The sequence below is a fragment of the Capricornis sumatraensis genome, chromosome 1 (genome assembly GCF_032405125.1).
Source record: "Capricornis sumatraensis isolate serow.1 chromosome 1, serow.2, whole genome shotgun sequence".
Lineage (NCBI taxonomy): Eukaryota > Metazoa > Chordata > Mammalia > Artiodactyla > Bovidae > Capricornis > Capricornis sumatraensis.
Window position 1 is genome coordinate 136,002,866 of NC_091069.1, and position 23,124 is coordinate 136,025,989.

The 23,124-nt window shown below is 39.0% G+C and overlaps 1 protein-coding gene across 1 annotated transcript in view; it reads right to left on the minus strand.

Annotated features, from left to right (window-relative positions):
• The window catches only part of GBE1 (1,4-alpha-glucan branching enzyme 1), a 306,336-nt gene extending 284,517 nt beyond the window's left edge, over positions 1-21,819 (minus strand). Inside the window, exon 1 of the mRNA XM_068972275.1 lies at positions 21,585-21,819. Coding sequence (XP_068828376.1) covers positions 21,585-21,736 — 152 coding nt within the window. The 5' untranslated portion in view covers positions 21,737-21,819. The remainder of the gene's footprint in view (positions 1-21,584) is intronic.
• Positions 21,820-23,124: the final 1,305 nt, after the last annotated feature.

The window sequence follows — 23,124 nt, forward strand, 5'->3', positions numbered from 1 at the left end:
AACTAAAAGACTGACTTCATTGAGAACATAGGTAAATATGTTTTGGTAACTAATATGAAAGAAAGAAAATAAAGGGAAGGAAGCAAAGAAGGAAAGGAGGAAGGGAAAGAAAGAAAGGCAGGAAGAAACCTGATAATCTTGGGATGGGGGAAGTGGCCAATACAGTCACCAACTTCAGGCATTCATTGGCCTTGCTACTCAAATTTTGATCCAGCAGCATCACCTGGGGACTTGTTCAAAGAGCATATTCACAGGCCCCACCCCATACCTACTGCATCTGCATTTTAACAAGATCCACAGAGGATCCAGAGGCTGGGTTCTTGGCTATTTGTATTGTTAAAGAAAGAAAGCAAAACCTCTTAATGACTGAAGCTTTCTCTTAAAATTGTCAATCCAGGCCTTATGATGTGGCTTTTGGCTAGCAACTGCAGCAATTTTGCTTAATGACAATTCTCTTCACCCACTCCAGTATTCTTGCCTGGAGAATCCCATGGACAGAGGAGGCTGCCGGGCTACAGTCCATGGGGTGGCAAGAGTCAGATACGACTTATTGACTAAACCACCACCACCACCACAATTCTCTTCCACCTAGTGTATTTGCAGTTCACCAGTGAACAGCACAGTGGGGCTAGGGGTCCCCACCCTCCACACATAGGAAAGTCAGTATATGACTTACAGCTGGCCCTCCCTATATGCAGTTTCGTTATATACAGGTTTCCTTTGTGATTTCAACAAGTCTCCAATCATGTAGTAATATAGTATTTACTTGTGAAAGAGATCCACATGCAAGTGGACCAATGTAGCTCAAACCTGTGTTCTTCAAGAGTCTGGCGTGCAAGCTACATCACTTCAGTCATGTCCAACTCTTTGTAACCCCATGGACTGTAGCCCACCAGGCTCCCCTGTCCATGGGATTCTCCAGGCAAGAACACCAGAGTGGGCTGCCGTGCCCTTCTCCAGGGAATATTCTTGACCCAGGGATCAAACCTGCATCTCTTATGTCTTATGCATTGGTAGGCAGGTTCTTTACCACTAGGACCACCTGGGAAGCCCCTCTTCAAGGGTCAACTGTAATTAAAAGTTAGGTGGTCTCCAACAAATGACCTGGTAGTCCATTAATTTGTTTTGTTTTTGTGAAAGGTTTTGTTTTGGCTTTTTAAGAACCAACATTTCTTATGAGTGGACATCAGTTAAAAAAAAAAAAAAAAAACTTTTTCCCTTCCATGACTTAAGTGTAAGTTTAAGTGAAGTCGCTCAGTCGTGTCCAACTCTTTGCGACCCCATGGACTGTTAGCCTACCAGGCTCCTCTGTCCATGGGATTTTCCAGGCAAGTGGATTGCCATTTCCTTCTCCAGCGGATCTTCCCAACCCAGGGATTGAACCATGGTCTCCCACATTATAGACAGATGCTTTACTGTCTGAGCCAGCAGGGAAATCCCACAGCTTAAACCCTCCTAAATTCTCAATTGACTGACCTTGGATCATCCTGCAAACACCATCGTTCACATATATATATATAATATAAAAATGGGCTTCCCAGGTAGCACTAGTGGTAAAGAATCCTCCTGCAAATGCAGAAGACATAAGAGAAGTGGGTTCAATCCCTGAGTCGGGAAGATTCCCTGGAGAAGGGCATGGCAAACCACTCCATTATTCTTGCCTGGAGAGTCCCAAGGACACAGGAGCCTGGCGGGCTACGTTTCACAGGGACACAAAGAGTCAGACATGACTTAAGTAACTTAGCACAGATGTACTATATAAGAGTATGTATGCTGTGTGCTAAGTCCCTTCAGTGGTGTCCAACTCTGTGTGACCCCATGGACTGTAACCCACCAGGCTCCTCTGTCCATGGGATTCTCCAAGGCAAAAATGCTGGAGTGGATTGCCATACCCTTCTCCAAGGGATCTTCCCAGCCCAGGGATCAAACCCACTTCTCTTGTGCCTCCTGCATTGGCAAGTGGGTTCTTTACCACTAGTGCCCCTGGGAAGCCCCAAATATAAGAGTATAACACTAAGTTATTAGCACCTCTTCTCAATATCACTTGACTTCTAACTGGCTGACCAGCCAGAAGATCAATTAATGGCCAAAGAACAAAATGGAAGCAGAGAAAGCAAACAGGAGGAAGGAAAACAGGATACTTGGCTCAGATAAAAAGACTCAGTTACTGTGAAAACATGGCTAATATCTAATAAGTGTATTAGGATCTCTACTCTCCATGAATTCATTCACTCAGGAAACAAATACTTTCTTTTCTAACAGGCTCACTGGAGTGGGTTCCCATTCCCTGCTCCAAGGGATCTTCCTGACCCAGGGATTGAACCTGAGTCTCCCGCATTGCAGGCAGATTCTGTACCATCTGAACCACCAGGGAAACAATAGACTCACTCAGTTCAGTTCAGTTCAGTTCAGTCGCTCAGTCGTGTCTGACTCTTTGTGACTCCATGAATCGCAGCACGCCAGGCCTCCCTGTCTATCACCATCTCCTGGAGTTCACTCAGACTCACGTCCATCGAGTCAGTGATGCCATCCAGCCATCTCATCCTCTGTCATCCCCTTCTCCTCATGCCCCCAATCCCTCCCAGCATCAGAGTCTTTTCCAATGCCATACACCAATTCTACTATATGGTGCCACACAGAAACATCACAAGGCAACATAAAGAAATCAAGTATAAATTATTTTCAGCCTTTCATTCTTTATAAGGATGCCTGCAGATTTCTGATGATGAGGCAACGAGGAAGATGAAAAGAAATGCCTTAGAGTCTTGTCTAAAACATTATTAAAATGAATGCTTAATTGTTGGTATGACAACCACTTGTATTCCTCCTGTCTGGAGTAAGCATTGTATTTATGGTTGATTCTTGTAAGAAAATCTAAAATGCAGTGCGTGCATGCATGCTGAGTCACTTCAGTCGTATACAACTATGTGCGACCCTATGGACTGTAGCCTGCCAGGCTCCTCTGTCCATGGGATTCTCCAGGCAAGAAAACTGAAGTGGGTTGCTATGCCCTCCTCCAGGGGATCTTCCCAACCCAGGGATCGAACCCATGTCTCTTAAGTCTCCTGCACTGGCAGGCTGGTTCTTGACTACTAGCACCACCTAGGAAGCCCCCTAAAATGCAATAAATGCTCTTAATATTTTTTCCTTCTCAGCTCTTATATGAACCTCACACACATTATTTTTCTCCAAAAAAAGAAATCATTATAATTACTTCCAGTTGAGGAAAAAAAAAAAAAAACAGTACAATGATTTCTTCCCATTCTACTCAATAAATGACTTATATGTGTCTATAACCAGTCCTCTGCTTTAATTCCCAAGAACCCTGGAACATTCAATGGTTCCAGTCTTTCCAATTTGAAGATAACAAATTTGTGGAAACTTGTGCTATTTATATTTTACCTTTCCCAATACTTAAATTTAATGACCCCCCCCCAAAAAAAATCTACTACTTCCTAATCTTAATCATATAGTCCTCATCATTGAAATTGAGTTCACTATTAAATGATCACAAGTCTGATGGCTTCATTGGGAAATCACAATGAACTTCTATTACATTGCCTAAAAGTGTTGGAAAATACATGCACACCCACACAATTTGTTTAAAATCTAAAAACTATGTTTTTTCTAAAAGAATCCATCACAAACAGAACTAGAAAAAAATCTTAGAGAATCATTAAAGATAATGTTTGTGTGACCCTCAAATTCACATGTCAAAACCCTAACTCCAATGTGATGGTATCAGGAGGTGGAGTTTTAGGGATGTGATTAGGTCAGGACTGTGGAGCTCTCATGAATGGGATTACTGTCTTTATAAGAAGAGATTAGAAAGAGCTCGCTTCCTCTTTCCTTCTCTCTCTGCCAGGTGAGGATACAAGGAGAAGACAGACAGCTCTAAACCAGCAAGAGTGACTTGATCTTGGCCTTTCCAGCCTCCAGAACTGTGAGAAATAAATTTCTCCTCTTGAAGCCACCCAATCTATAGTACTCTGTTATAGCAGTCCACACTGACCAAGGCAACAATTTATCAGCCAAACCTGACTAGTCACTGAATAGAGGTCCAGGCCACTAATTATTCAGCCAATTATTCTCACACACAGACACATGCACACACACACACACACACACAAGAAAATGCTAAGAAACTGGGATTAAAAAAAAATAAGAGAAAGTTAAAAAAAAAATAGAGCACAGAGCCAACAAAAGTCATGTAGCAACCCAGTCTGGCTGTTTACGGCTTATTCTCATTGTTACTAGGTTATAACTGAACCTTAAACAGTAAAGTAAAATAAAACCACAATGGTAATAATAAATTGCAATTAACTAACAATATATCTATATGAAAACATCGTTTTGATGTCATAAAATATTAAGTGCCTAAAATTTTAATACTATCATTGTATTTTCCACCTGAACTTCCCATTAGTGCAAAATCGACTGCTAATAATGTATCATAGTCAGTAGCATTACAAGTTTGAGAAATATTTTGTTCAATAAAATGTTGCATTTTTTTAAGCCTAAGAAAATGTATTCAGACCTGGAATGAATCATGATGTGATCGAGCCTCGGTTGTATTTAAACGTGTAAATTCTGTTCTAAGCTTTTCCACTCCACTTGAGAAAGAGCAACGACAAGATTCCCAAATGCCAACACAGATGGAAGTTGAGAGGAACAGCAATGAATTTTAAAATGCAAACCATAACCCAAAAAAGTATTCTTCCTTTCTCATTTTTAACACTATGCTGACTATCCCCCAAGAGAGGAAAATCCCCATTTTCTCTCATGTTTGTATACAGATATCAGCTCAGTGAATGGGAAAACTTTTATTTCAAATCAGACAAGACATGATATAAAAGCCATTTCTATATACACACAAATGCATATATCTATATATGATATATACAAATGTATAATACATATTGATAGCATGGCTAGAGTTCTCATTTTATTTTAACCCTGAATCTCTCTATACATATAATTCCTAGAATGTCTTGAAAGCCTTCATCTTATTACAAATGTTTCAAAATCTCAGTGCAACCCATTATCAGCTAATGATAAGAGAACAATGGCTTTCTCTTATATGCCTCTGTTTACCAGACTTTCCCCATTAAAACCTAAATCCCTCAAGAGAATTTCTTTATTACAGGATTCAGACCCAAAATAGCTTCTTCTCAGCTTAAAATGCTATCATATCTCAAGCCGAAATCAAGCCTAATTCTTGATCATTTGGGAAGGCAATCCAGGAAATTTGTTTCATTCACTTTTAGAATACCAAAGAACGTGCTGCTTATTAAGTGAAACTGTTAAGTGAAACTGAATGTCTTTTATTTATCAGTAAAACAGTCTCTTATTCTAGCGTGAATACTGTTCAAGGAAATTTTGTGGATGACTTTAAAACTTCAGGTGGAAAGTTAGAATTCTATTTATTAAGAGAAGTCTGGCTTACAATCTAGAAAACTAAAACAGATCTGAAATAAAATTAAAAACAAGGTATGTTGCCCCCTTAGTAATAAAAATGAAATAATAATTGTGTGAGCCACAGCAACATCGACAAATAGAAGGCACAGTTATCTCAGCATTTGCTATGCAGTAAACACACACAAAAAAAGACAGTCCCAGCAAATCTATACAGAATGTTACCAGTGAAGGTGAATGAAGCCAGCAAGGATAGAAATTATTAGTGGCCTGGCTGGAAAAGCATGTTGGGCCTGAGGCAAAAGAAGTTTTTTAAATAGCAGAGTGTTCTGAAATAGAAAGCATGTTAAACAGAATTGCCCGAGGACTGTTAGGAAATGAAAAATTACACTAACTGCATTGGGAACAGCAGCCTGATAAAAGCACAATGCACAATTACAATCTTCTTCACGAGTAGTATTAGACACGAGAAAGGTTAAGCTGTATGTGAGAAAGGTTATGCCCACCACAGGCCACTACATGATAGAAGAATTACTTTCAAACGTTTCTAGGGACCCTCCAACAACTATGGCAATAAATATTTCTATATTTCTAATATTACAGAACAAGCTGGGCTAGACCCCCAGTCAATATCTATTTGCAAAGCACCCCTGGCATGCAAACCTCTACTCTAAGCTCCATGGAAAACACTAAAAGGCAATAATGCGTTCCCTCAACATATTCTTCTCTTCTTAAATTCAAAACACACAGCCAGCATCCCAGGGATGCTCAGTGAGTCAGCAAGTTCTGAGCAGCTACACTGTGGAAAACAGAAGTCTGAGCTAGATGGAAAACAGTATTCCACAGAGAGAATCTGACCGCTCATGAGGGCAGATACACTCATAAACAGGAATATTTTTAGCTACTATTACAAGGGTCACTATTAAGTATGCAAAGTGAGTAGGCACAAAATGAGTGAAAAGTATGAAGGCTGAAGAAACTATCATCTAGAGGAAACTAAAGCAAGCTGTGAAGAAAGGTGCATAAAACCCAAAACATATATGTGTTCATGCACACAAACACCCACAATATTGTCATTACTTTGAAAAGTGATCAAGGACCAATCCTTCCAACCCTCTTCTCTTCTAAGTAGAGACCAACTCAGGAATAATGCAAGTCATAATGAGTCACTACACATAAGCAAGAGTCTCAGGACAAGGAAATTAGGAACAGCTGTTACTTGGGCTGAGTCAAAGTGAGGCTGCATATCCCAAAAGGTCTAGGACAATTAGAGCATAGAGGAGCCACCTGATCTCAGTTACTTCATCAAGAAAGACTACATTTACCTTGGCTGACCCAGGTTTTTGTTCTGGTGTGGGTGTGGGTGGGTGGGTGGGTGGGGGTGGGTGGGTGTGGGTGTGGGTGTGGGTGTGTGTGTGTGTGTCTCTGTGTGTGTGTGTCTGTGTGTGTGTGTGTGTCTCTGTGTGTGTGTGTGTGTCTGTGTGTCTGTGTGTGTGTGTCTCTCTGTGTGTGTGTGTCTGTGTCTGTGTTGTCTGTCATGGTACGGAAGTAATGCATTTAACATATGAAAATATAACACAAATAAGCAATCACTTAAATGAAAAGGGCAAGGTGGACAAGGCATGCCAAATAATCTGGGGGAAATATGGCTACGTAAACACCCCCAGGGTTTAGTACGTGGCATATCTCCATGTTAACATTTCGGCCACCATCCATTTATCTTTTTTCAAGTATTAAAAAGAAAAAGTTACCAGTCAATAATTTCTGACTCCGAGTCTCAGGCTAAATTAAAATCTCTCCGGGTCTACTTGTTTCTGCTACCATGAACACAGGGCTGATCGCATCTTTCTCCCTTCTTAATCTTCCCCTTCAGTGTCTTTTGGGTCATACCAACTCATCATAAAAAGCTCGTCTTTGAAATATATAACCTAAGGCTGCACTCTATAATATGGCAGTCACTACCCATATGTGGTTACTGAGCACTCAAAATATGGTTAGTCCCAATTGAGATGTGCTGTAAATGCAAAAAACACATCACATTCCAAAGACTTAGTATGAAAAACAAATGTGAAATATTTCATCAGTAATTTTTTAATGCTGAAACAGTATATTTTGAATATACTGGGTTAAATAATATATATTATAAAAATTAATTTTATATGTTTCTTTTTACCATTTTAATGTGGTGAATAGAAAATTTAAAATTACATGTATGTTCATATTATATTTCTATTGAATAGGGCTGATCTAGATGAGACACTTACGGTGGGGTCAGGTAGAGTCATTCAGTGTTCATCTGCATTTGTGCCACCTTCCTGACTGGGTGATACTCATCAAAATGTCCCTCTGACTTATTCAGGAATAGGTGTCCTTAACTTACTTAGGAACTGCCTTATTGCCTCTAAAAATAGTCCACCATCCCTTCCAAAAGGGGATTATCTGCTACAAAGAAACATACTGTTATGTTATCAAATATGATTTATAAACTATTTTAGAGGCTTCAGTTCTTACACAATGTAGCAATTCTTACACAAGCACATTCTGCAACTGAACCATTTTTGCAAATAAACTTCCACTTAAAAGCAACAAAAATGTGTGAAGTCAAATTATAATTCATTATGCAGTCATCCTTCAGTATCCACACAGGAGTGGTTCCAGGACCAATTTCCCCTACTCCCTACAGATACCTAAATCCACAGATGCTCAAGTCCTTTATATAAAATGGTGTAGCAGGTAGTATTTGCATACAACCTATACACATCCTCCTACACATTTTAAGCCATTTCTAGATTACTTACAATACCTAATACAACATAAATATGTAAATAGTTGTAAACACAATGTAAATGCTATGTAAATAATTGCCAGCACAAAGCAAGTTCCAAGTTTTGCTTTTTGGAACTTTCTGGAATTTTTTTATTCCCAAATATTTTGAATCATGGTTGGTTGAATCCTCAGATGTGGAACTTGCATACTCTGAGGACCAACTGTAGTTTTAATTTAATATCTTAACTATCATATCCTTTGACTCTTTCCAAAAAACGAGTCCCTTAGACTTTGTCCACATTGAAGACTAAGTCCTCTCTTTATAAAGAAATAATTTCAGGTACTTAAGGTAATTCAAATGAACTCCTTTGTGCTATGTATTCTCCTTTCTTAACAGAACAGGACATGGTTTTGTCTTACAATGCATTTTATACACAAATACCTTCTATAATTGTGTTTACTTATAATCTCTTCAATTAAGGGTCCCATCAAGTATGATGAGGTGTGTGCTTAGTCATGTCCAACTCTGCAACCCCATGGACTATAGCCTGCCAGGCCCCTCTGTCCATGGGGATTCTCCAAGCAAGAATACTGGAGCGGGTTGTGATTTCCTCCTCCAGGGGATCTTCCCTATCCAGGGATCGAAACTGTGTCTTCTGCCACAACCCCTCCACTGCACATGGATACTTTATATCTGAGCCACCAGGGAAGCCCCTCATCAAGTAGGAAGTGTATCTTTCATTTGCTCCACTATCATATAGAAAAATGCCTGGGACACAGACGATAGCAAAAATTGGTTTGTTAAATAGAAAATTAAGCCAACAAGCCTATAACTCATATACCCATGTATACCCTGGAAAAATATATGTGGAGAATAATTTTCTTTATGTGATCACCATATCTATCTTATCCTAGAGACCCCTATACAGTGTGAAATTCATGGTAAGATGTAAGAAAAGTAACTTTGATACTAAAATAAAATTACTTTTACTGAAAATAAGTTAGAAAATCATTATAACCATTGAAATAAAAATCTGATTAACAATACTAGTATGCATGCGTGCGTGCTAAAGTCAATTCAGTCTTGTCCAACTTTGTGCAACCCTATGGACTACAGCCCTCCAGGCTCCTCTGTCCATGGGATTCTCTAGGCAAGAATACTGGAGTGGGTTGCCATGCCCTCCTCCAGGGGATCCTCCCAACCCAGGAATGGAACGCATGTCTCTCAAGTCTCCTGCATTGGTAGGTGGGTTCTTTACCACTAGCGCCACCTGGGAAGCCCAATACTAGTATATATGGATTAATTATTTTCAAAAACCTAGAATATTTGCTTAAAATTAATTTGGCCCATGACAAAACTGAGTTTTGAACTAAAGATGGGACCACACCTTGCATCGCTCCTCAAAATACCATCTGATTAACAGCAGCATCAGCACCATCTGTTCAGTTTAGTCACTCAGTCGTGTCCGACTCTTTGTGACCCCATGAACTGCAGCACACCAGGTTTCCCTGTCCATCGCCAACTCCTGAAACTTGCTCAAACTCATATCCATCGAGTCAGTGATGCTCATCCTGTCATCCCCTTCTCCTCTTGCCTTCAATCTTTCCCAGCAAACAGGGTCCTTTCTAATGAGTCAGTTTTCTGCATCAGGTGGCCAAAGTATAGGAGCTTCAGTATCAGTCTTTCCAATTAATATTCAAGACCGATTTCCTTTAGGAGTTACTGACTGATCTCCTTGCAGTCCAAGGGACTCAAGAGTCTTCTCCAATACCACAGTTCAAAACCATCAACTGGAAGCTTCTTAAAAATGCAGAACCTCAGGCTCAATGCACATAAAATGATGTTTAAATGCATTGTAATAAAAATTATCATGACAATGATGATGTCTATTTATTATCTATCAACAGAGTTTTCATAAATCTCTTTTGGATGTTTAGTGCCTCAGACCCATCGTAGCTAGTAATCACTGTAGAATGTACAAATTCTCAGAAGTTCCACTTTACTTTTCTGTTAAAGTGGGTAAATTTTTAGCTATCTTATTCAAAAATTTTGTAAAATAAATGTACTAACAAACAAGATGTTATGTTTCATCTCATAACATGTAACCAATTTGTTTGGAAATTGACATGCTCAGATTTCTGATTATTAATAGCACAATGAATCCTGACAAATATCAAAATAAATATTAAGACTGAAATAAAACCAAAGGCTAATTTCAGTCAGATAAAAAGCAACTAATCTTGGGGAATATTAATATTAGCATTACCTTTGTTAAGATTTAACAAATCCATTTCTAGAAAGAAGAGTATAACATAAAATTTTGGAAATTTACCTGTGATTGAAGTCAAGTAAACAGACACATTGAATGAATAAAATATTTTTCAAAGCAATATTTTTAATAATACAGAACTGAAAAATATATGATACTGACAAATGAGTAGGTTCTAAGTAGAAGACAAGAAATAAGAAAAACTTTGGAAATTAAAATTAAGATTACAAATCCTATCTGTATAGAGTAATATCTACATGTGTTTGCAATATAAATCAATAGGATAATGCTATAAAATGACAAAAAATATGCAAATTAAAAACCATAAAAATTCTCAAGTAACTACTTAAGGATAAATTATTATCTTTCACGAATGATTTTTCTCCTGCTTCCTAAAGTTTGAGGGGCTGCCATATGATAATAACCAAAAGTTAAAACAAGATCTTAGAAATAAGAAAACTGACAGGTTAATTAGTTCCCACTGCTTTTAATAATCTAGAGTATACATAAAAATTGTCATCATTTATATATTTCAGTGAGACCTAACTAAAGGCTAATTTTTTTTGATCAGGTGGCTCCCAATATGTCTGTCAGAGTTTAAAGATGAAAGTGATTCCTTAAAAAGGAATTTTTTTAAAAATCCCTTCAAAACTTAAGCAAAAATTAAACTCAGAATGGATCAAATGTAAAATGTAAAACAATAAAACTTCTAACAGAAAACATCAGAGGAAATCTTCAGATCCTAGAGCTAGACAAAGAAATCTTACAGGTGACAACACAAGCACAACCCACACAACAAAACAAAATCAATAAACAGATTTCATCAAAATTGTAAACTTTTATCTGTGAAAGACACTGTTAAGATGAAAAGGCAAAGTTACAGTCTAGGATAAAATACCTCCAAAACAAGTATCTGACAGTGGAATTGTATCTAGAATGTGTAAAGAAGTTTCAAAATTCAAAGGTTAAAAAAAAAGAAAGACCAATCCAGTTAGAAAATGGACTAAAGATGGAAAGAGACATTTTACCAAAAAGGAGACACAAATGGCAAATAACACTTTAAAAGACTTTCAACATAATCAACTATTAGAAAAATGCAAATTAAAACTACACTGGCCTATCACTACAAGCATAATATAAAAGCTAATATTTTTAAAAGTGTTATTACCAAATGCTGGGAAGGATGCAATGAACTAGTTCCCTCATACAGTTCTGGTGGGAATACAAAATGATACAGATACCATGACAAATAGTTGGGCAATTTCATACAAACATAAACCTACATTTTCTATTGTTGTTGTTCAGTTGCTAGGTTATATCCAACTCTACGTGACTCCATGGACTATAGAAGAACTATCAGGCTCCTCTATCCATGGAATTCTCCAGGCAAGAATACTGGAGTGGGTTGCCATTTCCTTCTCCATTTGCCAAAGGACCCAACAATTATACTCCTACATAGTTCTCCCAAAGAAATAACATCCAAATATAATATATATCTTAGCTTTACTGTAATATTTTTAATTGCCAAAAACTGGAAATAATCCTAATGTCCTTCAACAGGTAAATGGATTAACTGTGGTAAACCCATTCAACTGAATACTATTCAGTAACAAAAAGAAACAAACTACTGATATATGCAATTTGAATGGATCTCAAAGGCATATTCTGAGTGAAAAAAAAGTCAATTTCAAAGATCATGTATTCTATGATTTAATTCATATAACATTCAAAAAATGAAAAATATTAGAGAGATATAAAACAGATTAGTAATTGCCAGAGTTTAGGGATGGAGGGAGTGGGAGTAGTTTAACTATAAATGAATGTAGAGCTCCTCTGTGGTGATGGAATGGTTCGGTACCTTCATTGTAGTGCCAGTTATATGAATGTATACTTGTGATAAAACTGCACAAAAGTATATGTAAAGACTGTTGAAAACTAAATAAGGTCTGCAGATTGTATCAACATCAATTTCCTGGTTTTGAAACTGCAATACAGTTAAGCAACATATTACCACTGGGGCAAGCTTGGCTATTAGGACAGGAACCTGCTCTGTACAATGTTTGCAATTTCCTGTGGTCTACAATTATTTTGACATAATTTTTAAATACAGTCTAACACAACTCACACTGTATTTTTTACTGTCCTCTAACTCTAAAGTTACTTTAAACCTACTATAACCAACTTCAGTTTTGATAGCATTCTTATTTCTCTGTATTTCCTGCTTTTGTGCTGTAGTTCTGAGTAGAGGTTTCCTTAATACTACATGGATAGCACACAGTTTTCAATAAGGGCATTTTAGGGAAGTGAAGCAAAAAGGGACTCATTCACTTCACCCACTCCTATCACTAGCAAGCACAATTTACACAACTAAAAGAGCACTGCCAACTGAAATGGTCATACATGTAAACAAAAGCACAAATAAGCAAACAAAAATATCAAGGGTTATTAATGCTGAAAAATAAGAACTAGAGAAGGAAAAAAGCTTGGAAATGACAAACATGAAATTGGTTGTGAATCTCTAGAATCCTGGAAAGATCACCAATCCTCTTGAGAAAAGACTGTAAAACAATAAAAAAGCAATGGTAACTCACACATTAGTTACTCCTGACCTCCAAATAGCAGTATAAAATGATCATGGGTAAAAGACCTATAACCTCTTAGAAAAAAAACTAATATGACCCCACACACATTACTGATCTATTCTGATATCAAAGAGGAATCATTATGCTGTCTTTACTGTCTAAGACAAAAAAGGAGAATCCCATTCTTCCACAAATTGCTCATTATTGTCAAAGAGGAAACACTGAACATGCCGATGATGATAAAACCTATATGTATATATCAAGTCTGTATCAGGTATGTTCTGAAGAACAAAGCATATGCATCTTAAGCATAGTGTGCTTAAGAAGAATAGTGTGAAAGCCCATAAACTTGTATGTAGTTAGGTAACAAAAGACAATTCATAGTTTGAAGACTGAGCATTAACTAACTTATCATCTTTATAGTTCTTTTCTTTCTTTTGGGTCCACAAATACAATATTACTCAAATAACTTAAAAATAAAGCAGATCATTTTTGAGTGAGCCCAAGAGAACTTGGAAAAATTATTAGTAATTGACAAACTCATTTCCTCTCAAAACATCCTCATATTTTTAAGAGTAAAATACCTACGAAACTTAAGAGAGAAGACAGCGGTGCTCCCCAAATCACTGTGCCAGGTGACAGAGGTGAAACAAATAGGTTCATCTCAGACTAAGGCAAGCACAAAGGTCTGTACATGTTCCAGGAGAAGAATTTGGAAAAATACAGATAGGGTAGAGCAAAGTAAAAGCCAAGCCCCAGAGGCTGGTGATTCTGAGGAATTTGGCTATAGACTTCTCTCCAAAGCGGAAATGCCTGGATTCTGCTCAGAAAGATTTGTACCCAGATATGATATGGGGGAACTATAGCATGATCTCACTGGGACATTTCATGTTTAGCCAGATATGGTCTCCTCACTAGAGCAAAGGAAAGAGCTGAGGGAAGTTGTGATAGATGAGGTCAAAGGCATTTCTCAGGAGAATATGCGTGCAATGGAAAGCCCATTGATTATGCAGGCTCACGTTCAGCTAAGGATGGCCATGACATGGGACAGCTCTAGTTAATAAGTTGCAAACTCAAAGAATGAGACAGAGTTTACAGGTAAACTAACACATCCTTGGCTAAAATGGACATAGTGAGTTGGTTTGTATTCCTGCTAGGAAGATAGGTATGGTCTCAAGATATGCCCAGCCATCTTCTAAGAGTAAAAATAAAAACCATATGCTAAAGATAGTAGAGCTGAAAGATAAATGACAAATCAATGCTCAGAACCAAATCATTTACCTTCACTTTCTTTCTGAGAAATATAAACCTCTATGTCCATAAGTCACAGTTTGTAGGATTTTCTGTTCTTTGAGGGCATGTTTGATTTCTGTTACATATATCTAAATATGTAACTGAGTTGATCACATTCAGTAATAGGGAATGTACTTGTATTATGCAGTTATTCATAATGAAATACTACCTGTTACTAGTTGCTTATCATTTATGAAAATAAAAATAAATTACATTGATGATATTGAGTAACATATGATCTTATTAGTAAAAAAAATATTTCTCACTTGCTAAATATTTGGAAAACTTCAAGGTTACATATATAAGAACTATATATGCAGACTTGGTTTCTGATTATCACATTTTGGATTATCACCTAGAGGATATACCCAGAAATCATCTAATGACAATTTATTCCTCAATGGATCTACTAAAACACACATGAATATTTCATTCCTTTGTTTTATTTACCATACCACAAATTCAAACATACTGAAAATAACTGAAATCATCAGATAAAAAAAGAGAGGATAAAATAGACAAGCTAAGACATGGGATTTAAAATTTTTCTTCTTAATAGATTATAAGTTCAGACTCCACTAGATTATTCTCTTATTTGCAGAATTTTAAGCTGCTATTATATATATTTTCCTACTTATTTTCAAAGTTGTTTCTGCTATTAGTAAACTTGGTACGACCATTCCTCCAAGCGTCCAGAGTTCAGAAGGAAGAAATTCCCTGCAGCTGACTGATGCCCAAGAATATGAACACTGAGCAGTCACATGAAAGAAGACAAAAAACAGAAAAGGAAGATCAAGAGAAGAGTGACTTTAGGTTTCTACAGTCAAGCATTTACCTCACTCAGTAAACGGAGCTTTGTGCTCATTATATCCCAGCACTCATCTTGCCTTCAGCTTGTAGTAAAGTGGCAATTGCTTTATGATTTTGTCTCCAAGTTAGGGATCAAAGTTTAAACATACTCTTTTCTTTCTCCATTAGATGATGATTAAAACTACCACCTCCTCACCTCATTCACACAATTGCACTGTTGGTAAAGAGAAGGCTTAAGGTAAAGATGCTGTTAAGCAGCGAAGAGCTGTGGGGAATTTCTGGTCAGGTTTTTCATCTGATGGTTAATTTCAGGACATAGGATTAAAGAAGCTTATCTTTACATATGTTCCTCGTCCTCAAGACACCCCTATGAGGTGGGAGCAATTCATATTTTTCTGAGAGACAAACTAAGGTTCACAGAGGTTGACTAATTTGCCCTTGAGTTTGAAGCTATTTAGCATTCATGACAGCTAAAATTCCACTTCATTTTGCTCTTGCACTTTGCAACATGGACACTCTGCCATATGTTCATTTTTTTTTTCCATATTCCATGTGAAGAAACTAAATTTAGGATCTAAGTTATTATGATCTTTTAAACAATAGAAATCACTACATTAGGATAGTCACTATAACTTAATGCCAATTGCACAATAAATTAGTGACTGTAAATTGTATAACATACGTCTAATGTGGATTGTTGCCTTCTTTCGATATACTGGGCTCCTGTTACCCTAAACACAAAACAGAATAGGGTTGATTTTGGATTTAAGATCAAAAAAACCTGGACTCAAAACAGTAGTGAGCCTCTACTGATAAGTGGACATCAATACAAAAAGAGAATCTACTCTTCAGTGAAATAATAAAGTCACTTTAGAATGAAAGCCACCTGATAGCAGCAGTTCTCTCCAATGAAAACACTCATGTTTTCCTTTAATATTTCTATATGCATAATTCAAGTGGAGCACATGCTTTTAAAATACAAGCAGCATGATATGCTTATCAATCTAAAACAATAACACATTTCACAGGGTCTGTGTTATTATCTCAATGATTAACTGGGGTCAGCCTGGTGGGAGCCGAACTGAATCCTCTGACATGTTATCACTGAGTCGTTTCTCAAGAGATGGTGCAGCAGTCATTCTCAAGAGATGGTGCAGCAGGCTTTAGTTTAGAGCCTAAACTAGACCAAATGCTCCATGGGGTCATTTTAAGGCACTTTGAAAATGAGAAGAGGTCAGAGCCTCTTGCCCTATCACTATAAAGAATTCCGGAGTGACTCTGGAGTTGGTTCAGATCTTCCTGCAAAGAACAAAGGAATCTATCAGTACAGAAGAGCAGGCCAGGTACAACTGGTAATTTTTTTATTCTTTTTTGCCTTCTAGAATATGGACATCCACAACTTGGCTAGACACCAAGAGAAAAGTGCACCTTTCAGCTACAATATAAAATTCCTGCACTGTGAGAATCAATTTTTGGTGTGGCTGCTGATATACAAACTCTAATCTACATTCTAATTCTGATTAGACACCAGTGTAAAAGTTATTTTCATTTTTAACAAAATAGGGATGTTCACTGTAATTGTGATACTTAACACAGTTGGGCTCACAAACACCTCTTCCCATTCTTGAGCATGCAATTTGACCTGAGGCTCTCTTTAAACTGAATATTCCTTCAGTGATTAAACCCATAGTCTCTGTGGAGTATGGAAATATCTAATTAATAACAAGTTTCTTTATTTTCTCTGGTTATTTTTAGCTTTTTACTTGAACATACATTCCTTTACCCTAGACACAAAACTCCTGGTAACTACCCCTTCTTTTCTGTCCATCCATCCTAGCTAACCTTTCTAGCTTAAAGTGAGCTGACCTGAGACTTACTGGTGTAGAAAAGAGAAAAACAAATGCAGAAGACATTCATTCGTTCATTCAAATACTATACTGTTTCCTACAGGCCATTTTTACAGTCTGAGGATATAACAGCGAGTCAAGAATACGGACAACGTACCCACCCATAGGAGCAAATAATGTAGTGGGAGACACAAAAGAGCAAAAACACAACTGGATTACAGCGGATGATCATCCTTACAATGCAGGTTTCCAAGGTGGTAGGTAAGAGGTGGGAAGAAGGTTTGAGGATGAGAAGAGGTCAGGAGAGGCGTGTAATTCATCTCCAGCCTGTGTCGTCAAGCATGTCCAGGCACTAACAAGACAGAAGCAAAGTATGCAGCAAGCAGAAGAAATAAACTACTAGAGCCATAGCCAGACCCACGGCTAGACCAAAACATGGTCTCGTGTCCAGGACAGAACAAAGTTCCGGAAAACTTCAAAGTGATATTCTTTAGACATTTGGTAACGATCTATTCATGTTATTCTAGTGATATTTTGGTGCCCCTTATAGAATAGTTTGCAGACATCCCAGCTGCCTCTTTACATTGAGCCCCATTCTGATTAGATGGTACAGAGTGAGAAGGAGGGTACATGGATGCTAAAAAAGTCAACAGAGACTAGATAATAGTCTTCTAGGTCATGAGAAAGAGACCACACTACACTGTAAGAGCCATGGAACTGTTGAGAAGATTTCAAAAGAGAGAACACCTGTGAGCTGTTTTTATAAACCAGGTTAGAGATACTAGCAACTTGAGTATGAGGACAGCAGTAGGAATACAGTGCCACATATACTTGAAAGTAACTAGGAGCTACTGTTGATTAGACTTGGAGACAAAAAGGAAAAGGGGAGAGGACTAATTAATACCACACATGGAGATAGGGTATAAACGGATAATCAGGCTTGGGATGAAAAACCCTAAGTTCAGTTTTATACACACTGAGTATTACACTTACAGTACATCAAAATGCAGATACTGAGAGTAAGACCAGAAGACTAAGACCAGGGGAGATTTAGGGTGAAAACAGATATGGGCAGCCTCTGTACACAGATGGAATTCTTGGGATGGATGAGAATGCCTAGGGAAAGTATGCATCATAAAATAGAAATGCATAAAGGAACGAAACAAAGAGCCCTGAGAATCTCTTATATTAATAATCTGAAAGAGGCTAAGGAGAAACCACTAGAGATAATAGAAGAAGAGCAAAAGCTATAGTATCATGGTTTCAAGGCTCTAATAAGTGGTCCAAAATGTCCAATACTAGAGATAAAGAAATATGTGCTAAATTACCAAGAAGTCTTTTTTTATGAACTTGCTGAAACAGTTTTAGTAAAGAAAGATTAATTCCAGCTACAGTGAGTCATGAGAACAACTCATCACTGGGCCAGATCTCAGGTTCTTCATGTGTAAAACAGGAAAGACAAAAACGCACCCACTCTTCCTGCCTTGTAGTTCTGTTCTAAGGATTCAATACTATAATATATATAAAAGTTACTATCTAAACTTAAACAGAGGATATAGACAAGTAACTGCAACTAGGTTGTTCATCCTGCTGTTCATAAATGTGTTTTCTATTCCACCCACACGGATGAGAAGTCACATTTGACTTACACTGGCCAATATATGAATCAGAAGTAGCTGAGTGCTAGGGAAAAGCTGTAAGAAAACAGTGCATAGTTCAACATGTTCTCTGTTCCTTGCCACTGACACTGTAGAAACATGTTTCAAAATGAAGGCTTCATCAGCCTAGATTCTTAAATGACTGCCATGAGGAGAGCCTGACTCATGCTGGCATGTAACACGGGGACAATTAAATGTTGTTTTAAAGCACTAAGATGTTTGAATTACAATACAGCAACTAACTGCCATATAAATAACAGGAAAAAAAAAAAAAAAAAGCAGAAAGCCAAAAGGATAATCCTATCTTAGAAGGTAATCAATGAGACATCATACAGCCTATCACAGAAAATAATGTCTAATTTTTATTTTATGGCACAGAGTAATTCACTAATCATCACACTTGATTCAAAATCCTTATAGTTACAGAAAAGGTAAGCAAGAACAAATGTATATTGAGGACTTTCTAATGAAGACATGGCCATTGGGGAAGAATAAGACAGTCCATCAGTGAGAAACTGCCTCCACCATCATTGTTATACTGGTGTTATTTGCACTCTAAATTTTCTTCACTGCTTAGTAAGCAAACTTTGCACCTATGTTTGGTTGTATATTTGTGTTAGGCCAAAGATACATTGCCTGAGTGGATGATTAGAAATGAACAGAAAACAGGAATAGTAACCAGGACCAAACTTTATAAAGGAGAAACTATTTTATTCTTCAAATGCTAAAAGTTAAAGTTACTGCTGCCAAACACTAAATTACTATTTGATATGCCTAAATGGAACATGTGTGCTGGAAAATGGCAATTACTCAGAACCAAGGCCAGAAGTAGAATTCAGGACAGAGTGAGGCACAAGGACCCATTGGACCAGCTTTTTCATCAAGAACACTGGACTGCCCCCCGTCTTTATTCTGGCCTTTGTCCCTCTCATTAGTTCTGACAAACCATGAAAGCAGATCAAAACTGCTTCAATCCCAATGGAGTTGAAGTGAAAGAACATTAAAGAAACACTTACCAAGGGATGTTTATCTATGTGTGAGTTTGTTTTTTTTTTTTAAACAGAGAAAGAAAGAAACACAGACAAAACATTTCCATACCTCTTCTTTTAGAAATGTCTTATGTGTCATTTTACAAAGCATTTAAGAAAATTAGTGTCACTATTAATAAGAACATCAAAAAAATCTGACCATCATCTTTTGCTCTAAAATTTTTTGACTATTTCTAAATCATATCTAATCTTAAACAATGATAATTACATACTCGATTTCTCTGAAAGCACTACTGCAAAAACTGAAGGCAATTCACAAGGTTGTTCCCCAAATGGCTTATATAAAGGCCCAACATCTGATTAACTGAGCAACAACTCAAGGTGACTCCTTTGAGTCTCACGGCATTAGGGCCTTCCCAGGTGGCGCTAGTGTTAAAGAGCCCGCCTGCCAATGAAGGAGACATAGGACACATGGGTTCCATCACTGGGTCAGGAATATCCCCTGGAGGAGGGCAAGGCAACCCACTCCAGTATTGTTACCTGGAGAGTTCCATGGACAGAGAAGTGTGGCAGGCTACAGTCCACAGGGTCGCACAGAGTCAGACACTATTGAAGCGATTTAGCAGGCACCCATACATTAGGCTATACAAGCTCTGGAATAAAGTGTTGTATTCAACTCTGTGTCCCTTACTTTTTGTTCCTAAGAAAGTGAAATTGCTCTGTCCTGTCCGATTCTTTTGATCTCACGGACTGTAGACTGCCAGGCTCCTTCATCAGTGGGCTTTTCCAGGCAAGAATACTGGAGTTGGTTGCCATTTCCTGCTCCAGGGGATCTTCCCAACCCAGGGATGGATCCTGGGTCTCCCACATTGCAGGCAGACTCCTTACCGTCTTAGCCTAAAGGACCCTGAGTTGCTGAATAAGTGACAGTGCCAGGTCATCAACCTAAGACTTTCTTTTCCAAACACCAATCAATTGTGTTTCATTACCCTCAATGCTGCTTCTTGCTACCAACTACTATATTAAAGTAAGTATTCTACTTGAAAATATGACTAGGTATACTCTGTTGCCATGGTAGTTTTGAAGTGCCTCTGCTAAAAGGGCAGAAACCATTAAATCACAATGTGCTTATCTCACAAATATAACTACTATAACAACTATTTTAGTCTTAAAAATTACACCTTTTAAGTTGAGCCGACTACTGGAATTATTATCTTACCAACTTTAAAATAAGAGGAGATAAGCTAAAAGTATACTAAATCGGCATCTAGAAGTTTGGCTTTCCTTGACGTTCTCCATCTTCAGGATGACAATGCCAAACACGGATTAAGAGCGTTAAAAAAAAAAGGCGGGGACCAAGATGACCAAGATACATTTAATCTTCTCTGAGAGGAGCAATATTAACAACGGGGCGGGGTGGGGGGAGTGGGGAAGCTGCCTGAAAGAATCCTATTGGATGTAAAGTCACAATATTGGCTATTAAATAAACGAGAAAGTTTTTAAAGCGCAGTTACACAGGCCGGGTGTTGTTTACACGCTAATTCACAGGACCACCCTGGTGCATTGAAGAATCATTAAACCTGCGGTGCCACGTTTAATTAAACGCGCGGGCTGGCAGCCAAAGCACACACCCAGCAGCGCAAAATCGCCAATTCGAAAGGAAGAGACAGGGATGAGTAAAGTTTATTCAGCGCTTCTGCTTCTAGGCCGGCGGTAAGAGTTGTCAACCCACAACTCCGGAAGCTGCTGAACCCAATTACTGGACTCAACCCGTCGCCCACGCTCAGAAGCTGCAACCCACCAAGGTGTGGGGGCGGGGCCGGCGGAGGTGGAGCCGACGAGGGGCGGGGCCCGCACTGGAGCCCAGAAGACGGGCTTCCTGGTTCAGAGGCGTGGAGGGTGGTGGGGGGGGTCATGGGGGGATGGGGGAGAGCTCCAAGTTCGGGGGCGGTACCTGCGCTGGAAGTCCGGGGCGTAGGGCTTCAGGTACGGGTCTGTCTCTAGAAGGCGGGCTAGTTCGGGCACGTCCGCCAGAGCGGCGGCTAGCGCCTCCTCAGAGCATTCGGTCCCAGCCGCCTCAGCCGGGGGACCTGCCGGAGCCGCCATCTTCCGCCGCAGCCCGAGTAGCCGAGACCCGAGAGGGTCGAGTGGAGCCGGAGCGGCCGCGGGAGCTTTAGCCAGGAGGAAAGCGGCGAGAGAGGAGCCAGAGGACGCCCGGGCGAGCCGAGGCGAACTGTGGAAGCCCAAGGCCCTTTATAGCCGCCTGGGACGGCCTCCTGTCCCCCGTCTCCCCCCGCCGGCGGGGAGGAGCGGGGCCGGAGTGATCCCCAGACGCACGTCCCGCGAGGGGAGGAGGCGCCCAGACAGGCCCCTCCGCCTACTCACGCGGCTCCCACCTGGAGGCCGTGGAGACCTGCCCTTTTCCTCCCTCAGCGGCTCCGCCGGGAGTCCTGGCAGACCTTGACCCACCCTGACCTCATTCTTAGCTCCGCAGCAGCACAGCACCCCCGCCTCCCGCCCCTCTGCTTTTCTTTTTTCAACAACTCTCACAGGCAGCCTACCTTCCAGATGGATGTATGGGTTTTGGAAGGAACTTTTTCTCTTGAGAGTTTTTTATTGTTAGCTGAGTGTTTCAGACAGTTCAAGAATTCACTGTGAGGGGAACAGTGAAGTATCTGTTCTCTCCCAGAACAGTCAAGGGATAGAAAAATACCGTTGAAAAAAATCTTCGTATCGCTTCTTGAGCAGTACTCTCCTCGGTTTTCACTGTCGAGTTTAACCAAAAGGTAATATCCTGAAATCACCCCAGGGATACTCTAATGTTCTGGTGTTATTCTCAGGGTTACCAGCGATTGAGGATTGAAATTATGAAAGAACTGTTACCATGCCCCATACCTCAAGAAAGAAAGACCTTTTGTCTTTTTAATTACTGTAAACAAGCTTCAACTATTCTTAAGGAGACAAACGGTACAGGGAAGAGCATTAAATTGGGATTCAACTGGGCCACTTATTAAGGAAGTAATAAAGCAAGCAGTCTCTTCCTCTTTGCTTAAGAATGGGGGCTAGTAGGTGGTCTCCCCAACTTGGAACTTATGTTCTTGCATTCCCGTTAACTGGCTTTTAACTCCAAGATCTTTTTTTAAGACTACAGATTGTTCCCTAAAACAAGTGGACCTGCCAACCCAGGAGTCTCCAAGCTAGTCTGTATCTAGAAACTTGGAGAGGTTTGATGGGTATCTGTCCTAGTTAAGACCGAGATGTGTGGCGAATCCAAGAGGCTTTGGAGAAGGACAGGTTGATCGACCATGGACCTTCGATCTTAAAGCGTTCAAAACATTTTTTGTGAAAGGATTAATGATGACTTGATGAAAGATTATCTAGTTACAGCCTCAAAGTTAAATAGTGGAGGACTTGGAAAACCTTCAGAAAAACAACATTCAAACATTTATAAATTATAAAATAACACTTGAAACTCAGAAATGCTATACCTAGTA